The sequence below is a fragment of the Lytechinus pictus genome, chromosome 3 (assembly GCF_037042905.1).
Source record: "Lytechinus pictus isolate F3 Inbred chromosome 3, Lp3.0, whole genome shotgun sequence".
In the NCBI taxonomy this organism is placed as follows: domain Eukaryota; kingdom Metazoa; phylum Echinodermata; class Echinoidea; order Temnopleuroida; family Toxopneustidae; genus Lytechinus; species Lytechinus pictus.
Window position 1 is genome coordinate 26,272,257 of NC_087247.1, and position 14,324 is coordinate 26,286,580.

Sequence of the window (14,324 nt, forward strand, 5' to 3'; positions counted from 1 at the left end):
TCAGATCATACGCTGGGTCTAATCCACTAATCATGGTAATGATACATTTATGCATATAAGGGCCTCTACTCACTATATCACAGTGGAGGCACCAGGACATTTTGATGGGGGGGGGGGACAAGACGTCTTTGTAATGACTGAACCTGCATCTGGTCTGTATTTTAAATACTGCTTACCTCAGTCTGATTTTTCTTATTAATGCATGTATATACGCTTGTACAATATTTAGTACCTAACTATTATTTTTTTAATACATTTTTCGAGGGAGATCCTTTGCTTTTAGTGACCCCCCCCCCATTTCATTGTGCTCTTTTTTAAATTATTTTTCTTTAAAATGCCGATCCATTAATTTGTATCTGATTTATATTACTTTGTATTATGTTTGAATGGATGTAAAAAAATTGAAATGGCCACTATTCAGAATTGCTTTTCATAGGCCTGTATTCTGAGCTGTGTTTTAATTTAAACTCTGGTCTAAAGTTGTGATGGAAAGCCAACAGTTACACAAATCTCTCACGTACAGTAAAAGTTCCATTTATCAGCTCATGTCACACTCAAATCATTCACAACTGTCAGGAAATAGTAAGAAAACTGAAATAATATTCATTATCCCTGTATCAAAATACACGCCGCAGAACCCACAAATTTTACTACTTTTAGAATTCTCCCACTAAAAGATGTTCTTAATGGTTTTTTTAAAGAAAATCTATCGTGTTTTCGTAAAATGAATGGAAGACTGCCACCGTAGGTACGGACTATACAGTGCGTTCCACGAAAAACGAAATCGAGATTTAGCGATGATTTATCATAACTTAATCATAAATAAAATAGACAAATGACCTACCAATGTAAAGCTTAGAATCTCCTCTTTCATCTGAAATTACTTAAATTATTCCTCATTCACACATGAGTGAGCAAAAATAATTTGAAGAAAGTATACCAAAAACTCATTTGGCTGGGGTATCTGAATTTTAAAAAAGAAAATCACATGCCTAAAAAGTTCAACATCTGCTCTTTTATTTGATACCTTAATCACAGAAAATGGTGAAGAAGTAAAAAAGTTATGTTCCCTCGAAACAATGCTTGTATAGCATAACACCATTCACTGGGAGGGATTTTAACACACCCCTCCTCCAGAGGACAGTTAGGACAGTACGTTATGAATATTCATTTCAAAATGATGACCAGCAATTACCGGATGAAAATGCTGCCTGTACAAAAGTCTTTAGGGAAAGTGGGGTCGGGAGGGGGTGGGTCAGAAAAAGTGAGATCTGCATGTTATCAGGACGCACCGGACATTTTGTGGAGACCGTCTCACTCAAAAGAGTGAAATAATAAGGTCTATTTGTTGTGTCGCCATATTGTGTCATTTTGGCGGAAAGCCATGGATGATATACTAGGCGTACAAAAATGGTTTCTATAGTCATCAGTAGTACTAGTCAATAATAGACATTTTTATGCATGGTTTCAGGTATGATCCAAAAATTCAACAAAGGAATCTTATGAATCATCATTTTAAACCTGTATACCGTTCCCTTTTAATAATCAAATTCAAATATCACTAATGCCGAAGTTGATCAAGACTAAAACATGAGTCAACTTTGTATGAATTCATCAAGCCAAGTAGGGTGGGTGATTAGGACTGCAGAATCGGTGGGGGCAGTCACAATGTCACAGAGAGAGTGCATGGTCCTGAAGAAAGATCGATTGGTGAACTTTCAGAGTTCAGAGCGCTGGCCCGAGAATAAACATCCGTCACTCAGCTCCACATGAATAGTCGTGGGTTCGAATCCTGGCCGAGTCATACCGAAGACTTTAAAAAATGGACCTTCTGCCTTCTTTGTCAGGCGCTCGGCGTATGAGAATGGAGAAGGGTAATAATAACATATTATGTTGTGCAGGGCCCCTGGAAGAACGGCTTACAGCTGAGAGTGGCTAACCTTGGGTAAATATTAAGAGTTCTATTATTGTTATTATTATTATTATTTAATAGTTGACCCATCGGGAAGTTGATGACATGAGATATACAGATTTAGAATAATTAGTCCACTCACAAGTCCTTAATTCTAACCATACTTCCTCCTAAGTCAATGGGTGATCAAACCAAGGTTGGACGATGATCTGACAAGTCTGAAGACTGCAGAAACAGGTTTGGCCATGATGGTTATTTCTTAAGGACAAACTCTTCATCATTTTAAACGAATATGCGATGCCACTGTTTTTCACTCTCTTGTAGAAGGAATGAGTTAATTACATTCTTGAACATGATACGAATCCCCCTATTATTTTCATAATAAGATATTCCCCGGGAAATAATATGTTTATATTATGCGGGTACAATTGAAAAATACAGTTGTTAATTTAACACCAGCTCGGTAACTAGGAAAACACTCGAGGTGTTGAAACACTTCGGCTTTAGGATAACACCAGACATGCCAGATAGGCATTAAATAACACTAATCAGTGTTAAACCAATATCGGATTGATTTTTATCTGGTGTTGTTTCAACACTTCCTTGTTGTTTTCCGATATACCAGGCTGGTGTTAAATCATCACCGGTATTTTACAGTGAAAGACTAGTTGAATTGATGATCGTGGTAAAAGTAATATGGACGCACTTTACTCATTAACCATGTTAACCGTCTTATAAATAACCCGGTTACAATGGTCCAAATTGGATTGCTCTATGAATGATAGTAATAATAATACTTGCTTTTATATATAGCGTTTTGAAATATCGCGATGACGTCTCAAAGCGCTTTACATACGCCGGTCATCGGGTCCTGGCTTGTCTGCATACACGGTATGCACATTCTCCACTCCCCGGGAAGCCTTCAAACAAGAGTTTACAAACTAAATTTCTAGATATAGAACATAGGTTTCCGCATCCTACCGGTTACACTTTTTAAAACCTGGATGGAGAGTGGCAAAGTGAGGGTTGACGCATTGCAAAATTAGGGACGCTAGGCCGTGGGGGAATTCGAACACACAATTACCCTCTGCTAACAAGACGAGAGCCAGAACCGCTTCGCCACGAAGAAAAGTCAGATAAATGATTATTCTATGAAATCAAAATTGTTTCATTGACCCTGTTGACTCGAGCGTCTGTTATATTGCTGCACATATTGATAATTCCTGGTAATGACGTATAGGTAGATCATGTTGAAGATGATGACACCGGCCAGGAGCAAAAAGTAATATTCCAGATGACCTTTGTTGATATCGTTAGGAATCCATTCATCCCCTGCGTAGAAAAAATGAAGAAGTTTGTTTAAAAAACACACACACGGAGTTATCATATTTGAATGATTGTTTACTTTTATTTCTGCGTTTAAATAAACAATGTATGATAATATGATCAAATATACAATATACACAAATAATCCAAAATATATAGTATAGGGCCATGTTATATAAAAAATACAAAAAGACGTGAAGTATGAACTTCCTGTTAAGAAATGTGTGGTGCCATGAGCCTAATTACATCAGGAGGGCTAAAGATATTCGTTCGACCCAATCCATTCGAATTTTTTTAATTTGATATTGCTGATTGACAAAAGTGTATGAATATGATTCAAAATCTAACACTGATTCTAGAAATGGTAACTACTGAACTTCCTTTGCCCAAATTGGGAAGATATATCAATGATTTGGAACTATTTTTTGACTGGCGGAAGAATTGGGGCTATTTTACTGTTTCAGTTGATGAATTTGATCCCATCATAGTTATCTTCATAAATGGCGATTTATTTTTAAAATGAGCTGGCTACGATACCCTTCTCTGGTCAGATATGGAATGTCAGATATATATCCTATCCAAAGGTAGTAAACATTCGACCCTCTAATTTCACATTTATTTTTTATGATTTTTTTTTAAGTGCCATTTTAACACACAAGTCTATGGGGAATGTTTTACGCGCGTGAGACCGTGTAATGACTAAAGTTAAGATTGAAATTGATGGCGCCCTTTAAAAAAAAGGTCAAAGAAAGATTCGACAAACACTTGTATTTTTATTGGAATTGTTAAAAAATGTTTAATAAAGGATGCGGTAGGCCTATGATTAATCCCAAAATTATTATGGTAGCATTGAGATGAATATCTAATGTCGGTAGTAGCAGCGGATCCTGAATTTCATTAAAAAAAACACCTTTGGTCCATCCAGGTAGGTCCGTACCCCCCCCTCAAAAACAGTAGTAGACTTTGCACACAGAGGTTTATAATGTACCTGCTGAAGCTGCGTTGACAATGATAACGAGTAAAGATCCTACATAGCTGCCGATTCCATTGTAAAAGAGGTATATTCCCGTGATGAATGCTTGCAGAGATTTTGGAGACTGGGAAAAGGCAAATTCTAGACCTGAAAATGAAAAGGAATGAAGAGAAAGTTTACAAAGGTTAAACCCAATATGACGTGAGAATGGAAGAACCCAACAGTAATGCAAACTTTCACAATTTTATCTTAAAAGTTGAAAAGACATGCACAAATTTTCATTAACATTGCTTCATGCTTGGCCTTACAATGGATTATTTCTTATGACGAAGGGGGGGGGGGCAAAAATATGTAGAATGTTTATTTTCATTACAAATAGTTGATGCTAGTATGTAGTCATACGCAAGTGAAAGCTTATCCCCCAAACAGCAATAAAATTTCATGACAGTGAAAAAAAGAACGTTTTCTCTTGTCATCACTCCAAGCAGACACGGCCATGAGAAGCGGGGGTGCAGCGGCGGGGGATGAAGGCGAGCACCCCTCTAGAAATTAGGTTGATATGTTATAATGTACAGATATGACCTTTATTTCGGGGCTAAAACCCCCTTTATTATTCTCACATTTTATTTCTACCAAATTCAACGTCATTTGGGAGTGAACAAAACTTCCCCTCTTTTTTTTTTGGCTTGCCGGTCATCAAGGAACCAGCACCCCCTCTTAAAAAAAAATCGTTCCCAGGACCGTACAAACAGAATGATGCACCCTTTCAGCGACTCTTTCAACGAATTACCATCTTTTGAAATCGATTACCTGTGATGAGAACGAAGACGTCCGCGATACCGATGAATATATACTCAGGGATTTGAACAAGGATAGATAGAGATGAAGCGTGAAAAATGACTCCCGATATTTCCTGGTCAAAACCGCCTCCATTCCTGATTTTGTATTTACGAATGACCTCCACCAGGGCTGCATAAAGGACGGATAAAAGCCCAGATACCAGACCGAATGCTATGATATAGGAAGAAAGATAGAAGAAACACCAAACAAACTTGTGAAAGTCTGCGTTAAGCTTAGAAAGTCTATTAATCTGGAAATTATTCACTTTCAAAATTTGGATAACTTGTCACAGATATAACTAAAATTGTGATATTTTCCTTGTTGGTAGGTCTATAGAATCATTTCCGAGCATGGAATATTATCAGGGTATGGTAAACGTGTAAAGTTTCCAATGAGCGATCACTAAATCAAGGACCGAGGGACGAATTGGAAAGGGGGTTGGCTGAAGATGCATAAGATCAAAATTTATATCGTTCAATTTTACGCGAATGATGTAAAAATAGTTTTCTTAATAGTTAAAACTTTGTAAAAGTTCACAATAAACATTAGAAGCGTATAATTTTAATCCGGCTTCCCATTGAGTTACATCATGTCTAAGCTAAACAAGGCTACAGAGAACAGACGGGCCTCTTGATTTATTTTGCCATACCCATTCGTTTGACCAGTGTGACTCTTACTCCTCGAGATTCGAGGAAAGGGTAGACGAAGCGGTCGACAAGCGGCACGGTGAGGATGACGAAGAGGGGTACAAAGAGGGCCAGAAAGGCAACTGGTATACCATCTAGGTCCATCCTTTCTCCCTGAAGCAGATAGGTAGAAGAGTACTGTGGTGCAATAGGAGATAAAAAGCGCGGGAAATATTATGATTCCTCATTATAGCAAGCTGGAGTACAATTTTGCCAAGTATTGGGTAATATTAATTCTTGAAGTTGTACATTTTTAAATTTGTATTTCGACTCATATTTTATGAACTAGTGCCAAATGATATATAAAAGTACATACATTTAGTTTGTAATGTTTAATGGGCTGTATGTCGACTCATTATGCATTATATGTTATTCTAATCGCAATATTTGAAATTTTATTGAAAAGTTAGTAAAGTTTTACCAAGTTAATAAGCCTGCATTTTCTGGGCTTTTTTTAATTCCATATAAAAACATATTTCAATTTATATGACAGAACAGAGTTTGGGAAAACACAACGAAAGGTAAAGAGGGTGGTAACATATTATGATTTTAAAAAAATTATCTGCGCATATTTTTAGGATTGATCATGCATGTGCAGATGGATGTTTATTAGAATGTTCTATCCTCTGACGTCTGTCGTATTCTCGAAAGCGTCATGATGTATATTTCAAAACAGGTAAAACGTATAAAATATCTAAAAATTACAATTGTGGGTAGAAATTTAATTGCTTCTCTTTATTGACCCATAGTTAGAATGCATTATGTCTATCTTTTTATCTTTCTTCGTGTTTTCTGTTTTAAAAAGTACAGCTTGGCTTCCCAAATGAAGCCAAATTTGCTTCCTTTGTACATGTTGCAAGGTAGTCCCGTAGAATATTATAAACATAATATAAATATTATAAACATAATATATGAATAATACAATAAAACAATGATGAATAATAAATATAGACAGTGATTTGCATAGAAGATATCATCTATATACTGTAACTATGAATATGGCAAGGAAAAATATTCACCTGGAATCGAATAGTATTATAGAGAATGGCAACTGATAAAACAAGAAGGGTATTGAGCAGCCATTTTAATTCTTCCACAGATTCTGTTGAATAAGGCCCGCCATTTTCAATCTTAAGATCTTCCAGAAATCCATGTTGAATCGTTTCGATTCGATCAATATCGTTATCAGACGATCTGGACAACGATCCCCCGGTAGTATCCATTCGACGAAGCTGGGTTTGATTTTCATTCACCTCGGTTAAGAGTGGAGTGGTTTCAGTGACAGGTTGGCCACTGTAACAACATTCTGAGGAACATAAGCAACTGCAACATATTGTAGAACATTTACCGTGTCTCTCTGAGTACATTGCTGTTGCACTCTTTAGCATTCGAACGACTTGGAACAATGCCTGGTTCCCTAAGGATATCGAAAATGAGTGAGAGAAAGAGAGAGAAGAGGGGAGAGGGGGAGGGGTAGAATAATAACAAAGAAGAACAATAATAAAACAAGAACACGAAAAGATATGGAGGGGAGAAGAAGAAGGAGGTGGAGGGAGAAGAAGAGAAAAGAAGAAGAAGAAGTGCGAACAAAATAGTGTTCAGTAAATACATAAACAATTACTGTCATATCCTATGCATTACCCTCACTTTCACTCATGAATATTAATGGAAATTGTTAAATTCATGTCAATATCATCATTATGTCATTCATATCATTATATGTTCACGAGTACTGCAATTTGCCTTGTGTCATCATTATTATAACCATTGACTTAGAGTCCTGTTGACATGTCAGAAACTAGAGACCACATTCAGGGGCAAACTGAATACTTTGTGTATATGTTTTTGAGAAACATAATGTTTTGTTATTCTTTGTTAAAGTTCGAACCTGTAAATGTAATGTTTTTTTTTCTACGTTCTATCTCTGATTTCGTCTGAAGTGTCTTAAACGTCTAGACTGAAAATTTACTTTATAAATATCATGTTATTGTTTTTATCATTATCATTATTCTTATTATATAATTATTATTAGATATTATTATCATCATTATCATTATTATTATTATCATCATCATCATCATGAACACCATGTTCGCAAGTACTGCCACAATTTTAGAGGCTTTTAGAATTGCGTTGGTATACCAGGCTTACCCTTCGGTGGTCTCATTTTATACATATCTCGACCCGTAGCGAAGACCAAAATGCCGACGATGTTGAAACAGAGAACAACAAGGAAACCCCAGAAAAAAGAGACCTCTTCCTCGACGTATGAAAGCACTGAGTAGGTGAAGAGTGGAGCGATCTCGGAAATGAAATACACCCTATTCTCGACATGAAAGCAAAATGTGAAAGAACAAATGACGCAGATAATGGAGATATCTGATTCATTTTCAAAATTCAAATTATTTCGAACAGAGAAGATATTTGATACAAAATAATTACATATTCTGCAAAAATACACTCAATAGTATAAATGCGAGAAAAATCATGTTTTATAATAGAAATGTATAAGTATCCGTGAAAATGGCCGGTTCACTAAAAAGCAATGATATAAAGGAAACACTTTTTTTTTCTGAAAATGGAAATCTAACGTGAAATATGTAAAAATGGAGTAATTTCATGATGTGATGAGTCATATTCTTTTATTGAAAAATAAAGTTATATAAGGACATAACGGGAAATTGAGTAATCTGATATAAGAAAAGGAGTTAACACCATTAGACAAAAAGAAAAAGGTAAGGTACGCCAAAAACGACGGCTATTAGATTATTATTCTACCATCCATACAATATCTTACAAAACTGTACTAGTATGCTCTCCGTATTCATTAATTCTTTGAAAAACAAATATTTGTCGTTAAGCAAATTGCGGCTCCTTCTTTATGTAATTGATGTAATACTTTTTTATTAATAAATCATTTTATTCGAAAACTTATCGTACAACCATCACACCCCCTCTTCACGAATGAGCACCAATATTTGCATATAATTATTATTATTTTTTTATTTGTATGGTAATTATTATTTTTTGTATGCTTTATAATAGGTTCCACATATTTTACGTCATTCTAAAACAGTGAATGTAATTATTGTCATCTATGTTCTTCTTTGCTTAAGATGTCTGTATGTTTTTGTGCAATGTGAAATAATTAATTAAATCAAATCAAATCAAATAAATTCAATTATGCAATTGTCATTTTGAGCATTTTTCAATAGAAATAGAATGAAAATAATCTACAAGTTAACATAAACATATAGGCCTTATGTTAATAATATGATCAGGGGCGGATCCAGGATTTTCCCAAGGGGGGGGGGCACATTTTCCCTATGAAATTTGACAAGACCCCCCCCCCCCCCAACAAAAAAAAAGGTCCTCACTTGTATATGACCGACATATTCCTATTAATAGTATTTGCTGTGACTCTCAAAGGGGGTGGGGCACACTTGTGTATGAAGGACATAAATATTTTCATCAAAAATATTGGCTATGACTTTCAAGGGGGGCTCGGATCGGATGTGCCCCCAGGATATGCCACTGAATATGAAAATACCCACCAATGGTAAGTGACCTGTATCGCTCTATTTCCATATTCTTCCACTTGTACACAGGCGAAGGGTCCACAGCATGCCTTGATGGGGGCGGTTCCAATATTCACAATAGTCAGAGTTATGAGGAAGAATACCCTCTTGCTCCCCAGGTCGAACCCATAAGCTGCACCATACACGAAGGGCCACTTGTACGCTATCAGAGGCAGCATAGTAGTACCTGTAACAGTATTGTAGATGATAAGTCATAGCAAAACAAATCTGTATTGATGGTCGTAGGCCTATAGATGGCATGCATCGGTCACTTCACTCCGGTTGTAAAATCAAGTTTTGTCAGTTATATGAGTGCTATTCATAACAGCACATTTGGTAGTTACTTTTACACCCTGGTGTCACTGTTCATTCTCTGGTGTGCAATTTTAACATCATATTCATGTTGACAAACACAAGTGCAGACGCAAAGAACTTCAAAGATCTACTGGAGCCGGCGGGTTTGAGTCAGCGTATATCCCAACCTACCTTAAAGGACACACTCTTGATTTGGTTATCAAGAGGGATACTGATCACTCAATTAGGGTCATTGTGGTTTCTCAGACGTTGCCATCAGATCATTCAGCAATCATCTTTTCACTCCCCTCCGTGAGACCACCGGTGACATCTAAAGTCATTCACACTCGTGAACTTGACATTTATCAATTCAAGTTAGATATCAGCCAGTACTTCGAAGCAGTTACAAAATTAGAGGAAATGGAACTTGACCGTATGGTAGATTTTTTTCAATAACTCTCTTGCTTCTTATCTAGATCGTCAAGTATGACACCTCGCTGGAAACAGTCTAGCGAGTGGCCAGACTGTCTTTAGGCAGTTGCAATTGAGAGTGCGTCCCTATATGCTCCTTGGTACGACGCCATACGGAAGGCTAAACAAGACCTTCGTGCAAGGGAAAGGAGATGCTTGGAGAAATACCAAGCGTTCATCTACAACAGTAGAAATGTGATGACCTGAAGAAAGCATCGAGGGAATACTACCAACTTGTCAATAACTTTAAGCGTCATCATCTTCAAGAACTTCTGTCCACTAGCAACAACAAACAACTATTCAATGTGATTGACAAGATGACAGCTGAAAGCCTTATAAATCATTGCCATCACATCAGTCAAGTGCTGAGATCGCTCAGAAGTTCTCAAAAAAAATTTACAGTGAAATTCAACAGCTGAGGGCTTCATTTTCTTCCTCTTCGATTGTTGTGGAGGCGGAAACGTGTGATCATTGTCTTGAGAGGTTTGCGCCAGTTTCCCAAGCAGATGCACCAAAGATTATCAGGTCACATAAAATAAAATGTGATCTAGATCCTCTTCCAGCGCTAATTCTTAGCCAGTGTGTAGAGCTCCTGGTACCGGCCATCACGGATATTACCAACGATTCACAATGTGGAGTCTTCCCTTTGGCGCTCAAATCTGCTTTGGTCATTCCCAGCCTAAAGAGACCGTTTCTGGATGCAGAAAGTTTAAGGAACTACAGACCAATTTCAAATTTACTTTTTTGGGGCAAGGTAATGGAACGAGTTAGATTTACTGAATAGCTTCCTGCAAACTCCCTTCTCGCATCCCGACAGTCTGCGTATCGAAATGATCATAGTGTTAAAAACTGCGCTTCATGTTCAAGATCATATTCTATAAGCTTTGGATACCGGAGATGATGCCCTCCTCATACTTTTGGACCTCACATCAGCCTTCGACCCCCTTCGACACAGTTGATTACGATGTTCTTCTTTCCATGCTGAAAACACGATTCGGCATCTCTGGAACTGTAGCAAAGTGGGTTGACTCTTACATCACTGGACGATATCAACAGGTGATCATTGATGGCTCACGATCTCATCTTACATTACTGAAATGGGGGGTACCACAAGGTTCGGTTATCGGGCCTGTACTCTTTAAATGTTACACGACACCGTTAGAAGATCTTGTTCATTCCTATGGTTTCCTTCTATGATTTATGCTGATGACACTAATATCTCATTCATGTCTGGTCAGCCACAGGCTCTCCGAATGTTGCAGAAACTGGAAGATTGTATTGATGCCATTCGTTCCTGGATGACTGAGACCTTAATGATAAAAGATGGAAGTCCTGCAACTGTCCTCTCATCGAAGATGTACCCCTGAATTACCTTCAATTCAAATTGCAAATGTTCATACACATCCCTCAAAACGGTGGCTAACTTAGGTGTTTTATTTGATAAAAAACCTTTAAATGCGTCCCCATGTCAACAGTATTAGTCGTAAAGCATCCTTCGCCCTAAAAAAAAACCCTGTGAAATTCGTACATATTTGTCTAAGTCATCTTCTGAAATCCTCATTCATTCATTTATTAGTTCACTTTTTGACAGTTGCAATAGCCTGCTCCATGGAATTCAAGAAAAGGATATTTCAAAGCTGCAGAGAATTAAAAACTCGGCAGCTCGTCTAGTTTCCCTCACCAAAACACATGACCATATAACACCTACTCTTGAACAATTGCACTGACTCACCATCAAAGTTCGTATACAATTCAAAATTCTTCTCCTAACATTCAAATCTCTTCAGGGACATGCTCCAAAAATATCTCTCTGAATTAATCCAGGCATACACTCCCTGTAGGTCCCTTCGTTCTGCCATGGACCTATAGGTCTATAATTCTGCAAATCAAAATTTCTTTACTGTCAAAAAAGCAAAAACTAAATTCTGTGGTGATAGGTCCTTTTCAAGCTTTGACCCTTGTCCTTGGAATACTCTTCCAGCTTCCCTTCAATCTATCCCCAATATAACATTGTTAAAATTCCGTTTAAAGACTTATTTCGTGAAAAAAGCATACTCAACATAGCTCCATTTACAGTGTCCACAATATTTTAAATTTTTGGTTACATAATTTCTAATTCACTTTTGTTTGTGTATGTCATATTTTCTACATTGTAAAGTGCTTTGATATGGATCTCATGAACATCGCTTAATAATACTAAGTTCTTCTTATTATTATTATCATCATCATTATCAACGTGACATTCTCCGCACCTTCAGTAGTTCCCCATCCCTTGTTTCTATAATTTTGTTGGCAAGCAAAAGGGCATTTGATTGCCTATGATGTTCCTAACCCCCCCCCCCCCTCTCAAAAACAAATCTTGGGGGCGTGTTCCCCCAATTAACGCCCATGGTCATCATCATTATAATACCTATCTGTGTACTCACCTATTAAGCAGATGAGTGAGCCCAGGTAGATAGCGTTATAGTTTCCAAGCCAAGAATCGGAGAGCCATCCTCCGAAAATGGTGAAGACGTAATTCGTCCCGGTGAAAACAAGACTATAGACCGCAGCGTCGGCGCTCGAGTAACCCAGATCGTTCGTGCAAAATAAAACCAGATTCGTCACGATGCCATAGTAAATGATTTTCTCGGTGAAATACACGAAAGCAATGCATAAGACCAATATGATTTCCTTGGAGGTGGGTTTGCCAACGGGCGCGTCTTGCTCCGGCATGCTGTTTGGTCTCGGAGAGGCCTCAAGACTGGATAAATTTCCATTTTTCGACATGTTACTGCACCGTACAGCAGAAGTAAGTGATCCTACTTTGATGACATTCCGATACTACCATCATTTAATGGCATGTCAGGGTCACTTTACCATCGTACTACTTTAGTGATAAAACTTTGTAAAATATCCCGGTAGTTCGTTTAATAGAATTGTAGGCTATATACTGGATAGATCTGTCCGATCTATTCGAATCTTGAAGACTGAAAAATGACTGATGCAGTAAACTTTATCAAACCAAACGGCAACGCTGAAATTACATTGAAGTCTGATATCAAATAACAAAATTATTGACTGTTAAGTTTAGCAATTTTTTTTAACACCACTGTTTTTACAGTGCACGATATGGTCAAAGGTAATGTTGTGTCGATGGACATAGTATTTTATTTTCATATTATGAGTGTTTTCTTTTGTGAATAATTATTCAATGGCTGTTTTCAAAGTCAGCACTGTTGCTATATTGGATCGCGTAATGCAGGCGTGACAGCCAGAGGCGTTCCACTTGTTTATTTAATATTTTATTCTTGGTGGCCAAAGTTTCGACAGGTATAATTTTATACAATAAGATTCAGAAGTACATGTGAGGATATGACGTCATTAGCTTGCTCATTATTGAATATTCATTAAGACATACATCTAACAGTTTCACTGAAATAATGCAAAAATTTAAAATGTCATATAACTTTTTTGTCCCTTGTAAGATTTAAATGAGTTTTTCCGTATTTCGTTTGTCTGATTTTTCCTTAACAGTCTGTTCAAATCATACTATTTCCAGCCTTGAGGACACTGTTAGAAAATTTATCCTTAAAAAAAAAGAAGTTCCTGCAGCAGAGTCTCGAGAACACCTGTAAACACTAAATTGCGTAATCTTACATTATGTCATGTAAAAGTACAGGAAATTGGTATTTGGTGTATGGAACCTTACAAATTTCCTTAAATGAAACACCCTTTTCCCCTTTTTAAACAGACCTGTTCTGTTAAATTGCAGAAAATTCCTGTTTTATGAATTTACAGAATGATTCTGTTATTGCTTTCTGCAAAATCTTCTTTTTTCTGTAAAATCAGGTTTTTTTAAATAGTGTACCCATTGAAATGAGAGTGAAACCGGACCTTGAACCACAAGTTCCAGAGTTCAATTCTCACAGAAATCCTTTAACAAGGCGTTTATCTTTATTTTGCCACTCTCCATCTAGGTTTCGTAAGTGGGTATACCGGCGGGCGGTACAGGAAAGAATTCTTTGAATGCGCCAGGTATACCTAAAGCTGGGGTTAAAGTATGAAGCGCTGTTAGCGCTATTCATGTATAAACGTTCCATTTTATCATCGTTATCAATAAATATCATTAGCTAATAAAATATTATTCATGGACTGTAAATGTTAGCTTTCATGGGATTTTGAAAGGGCGTTAATCCATAAACAGCTGATATCGATCGTCGAAAGCAGAATCAATGGCCGATATTTTTTGTAATGAATCTACA

General features: G+C 37.0%; 1 protein-coding gene across 1 annotated transcript; it reads right to left on the minus strand.

Annotated features, from left to right (window-relative positions):
* Positions 1–994: 994 nt before the first annotated feature.
* Positions 995–13,051, minus strand: LOC129256424 (solute carrier family 15 member 4-like). The gene is made up of 8 exons (XM_054894632.2): positions 12,507–13,051; positions 9,292–9,502; positions 7,889–8,058; positions 6,757–7,154; positions 5,701–5,875; positions 5,022–5,222; positions 4,227–4,358; positions 995–3,244 (listed from the first exon to the last, which is right to left on the minus strand). Exons 1-8 carry the CDS (start codon positions 12,847–12,849, stop codon positions 3,081–3,083), a joined length of 1,794 nt encoding a protein of 597 aa, XP_054750607.2. The 5' UTR covers positions 12,850–13,051; the 3' UTR covers positions 995–3,080.
* Positions 13,052–14,324: the final 1,273 nt, after the last annotated feature.

Excerpts from the sequence above, each read along its gene's own strand:
- LOC129256424 (XM_054894632.2), bottom strand. The coding sequence starts at position 12,849 with ATGTCGAAAAATGGAAATTTATCCAGTCTTGAGGCCTCTCCGAGACCA. Across the intron at positions 7,155-7,888 it reads TAAAATGAGACCACCGAAGG|GGAACCAGGCATTGTTCCAA; the intron begins GTAAGCCTGGTA and ends CGATATCCTTAG. Across the intron at positions 5,876-6,756 it reads ATAATACTATTCGATTCCAG|TACTCTTCTACCTATCTGCT; the intron begins GTGAATATTTTT and ends ATTGCACCACAG.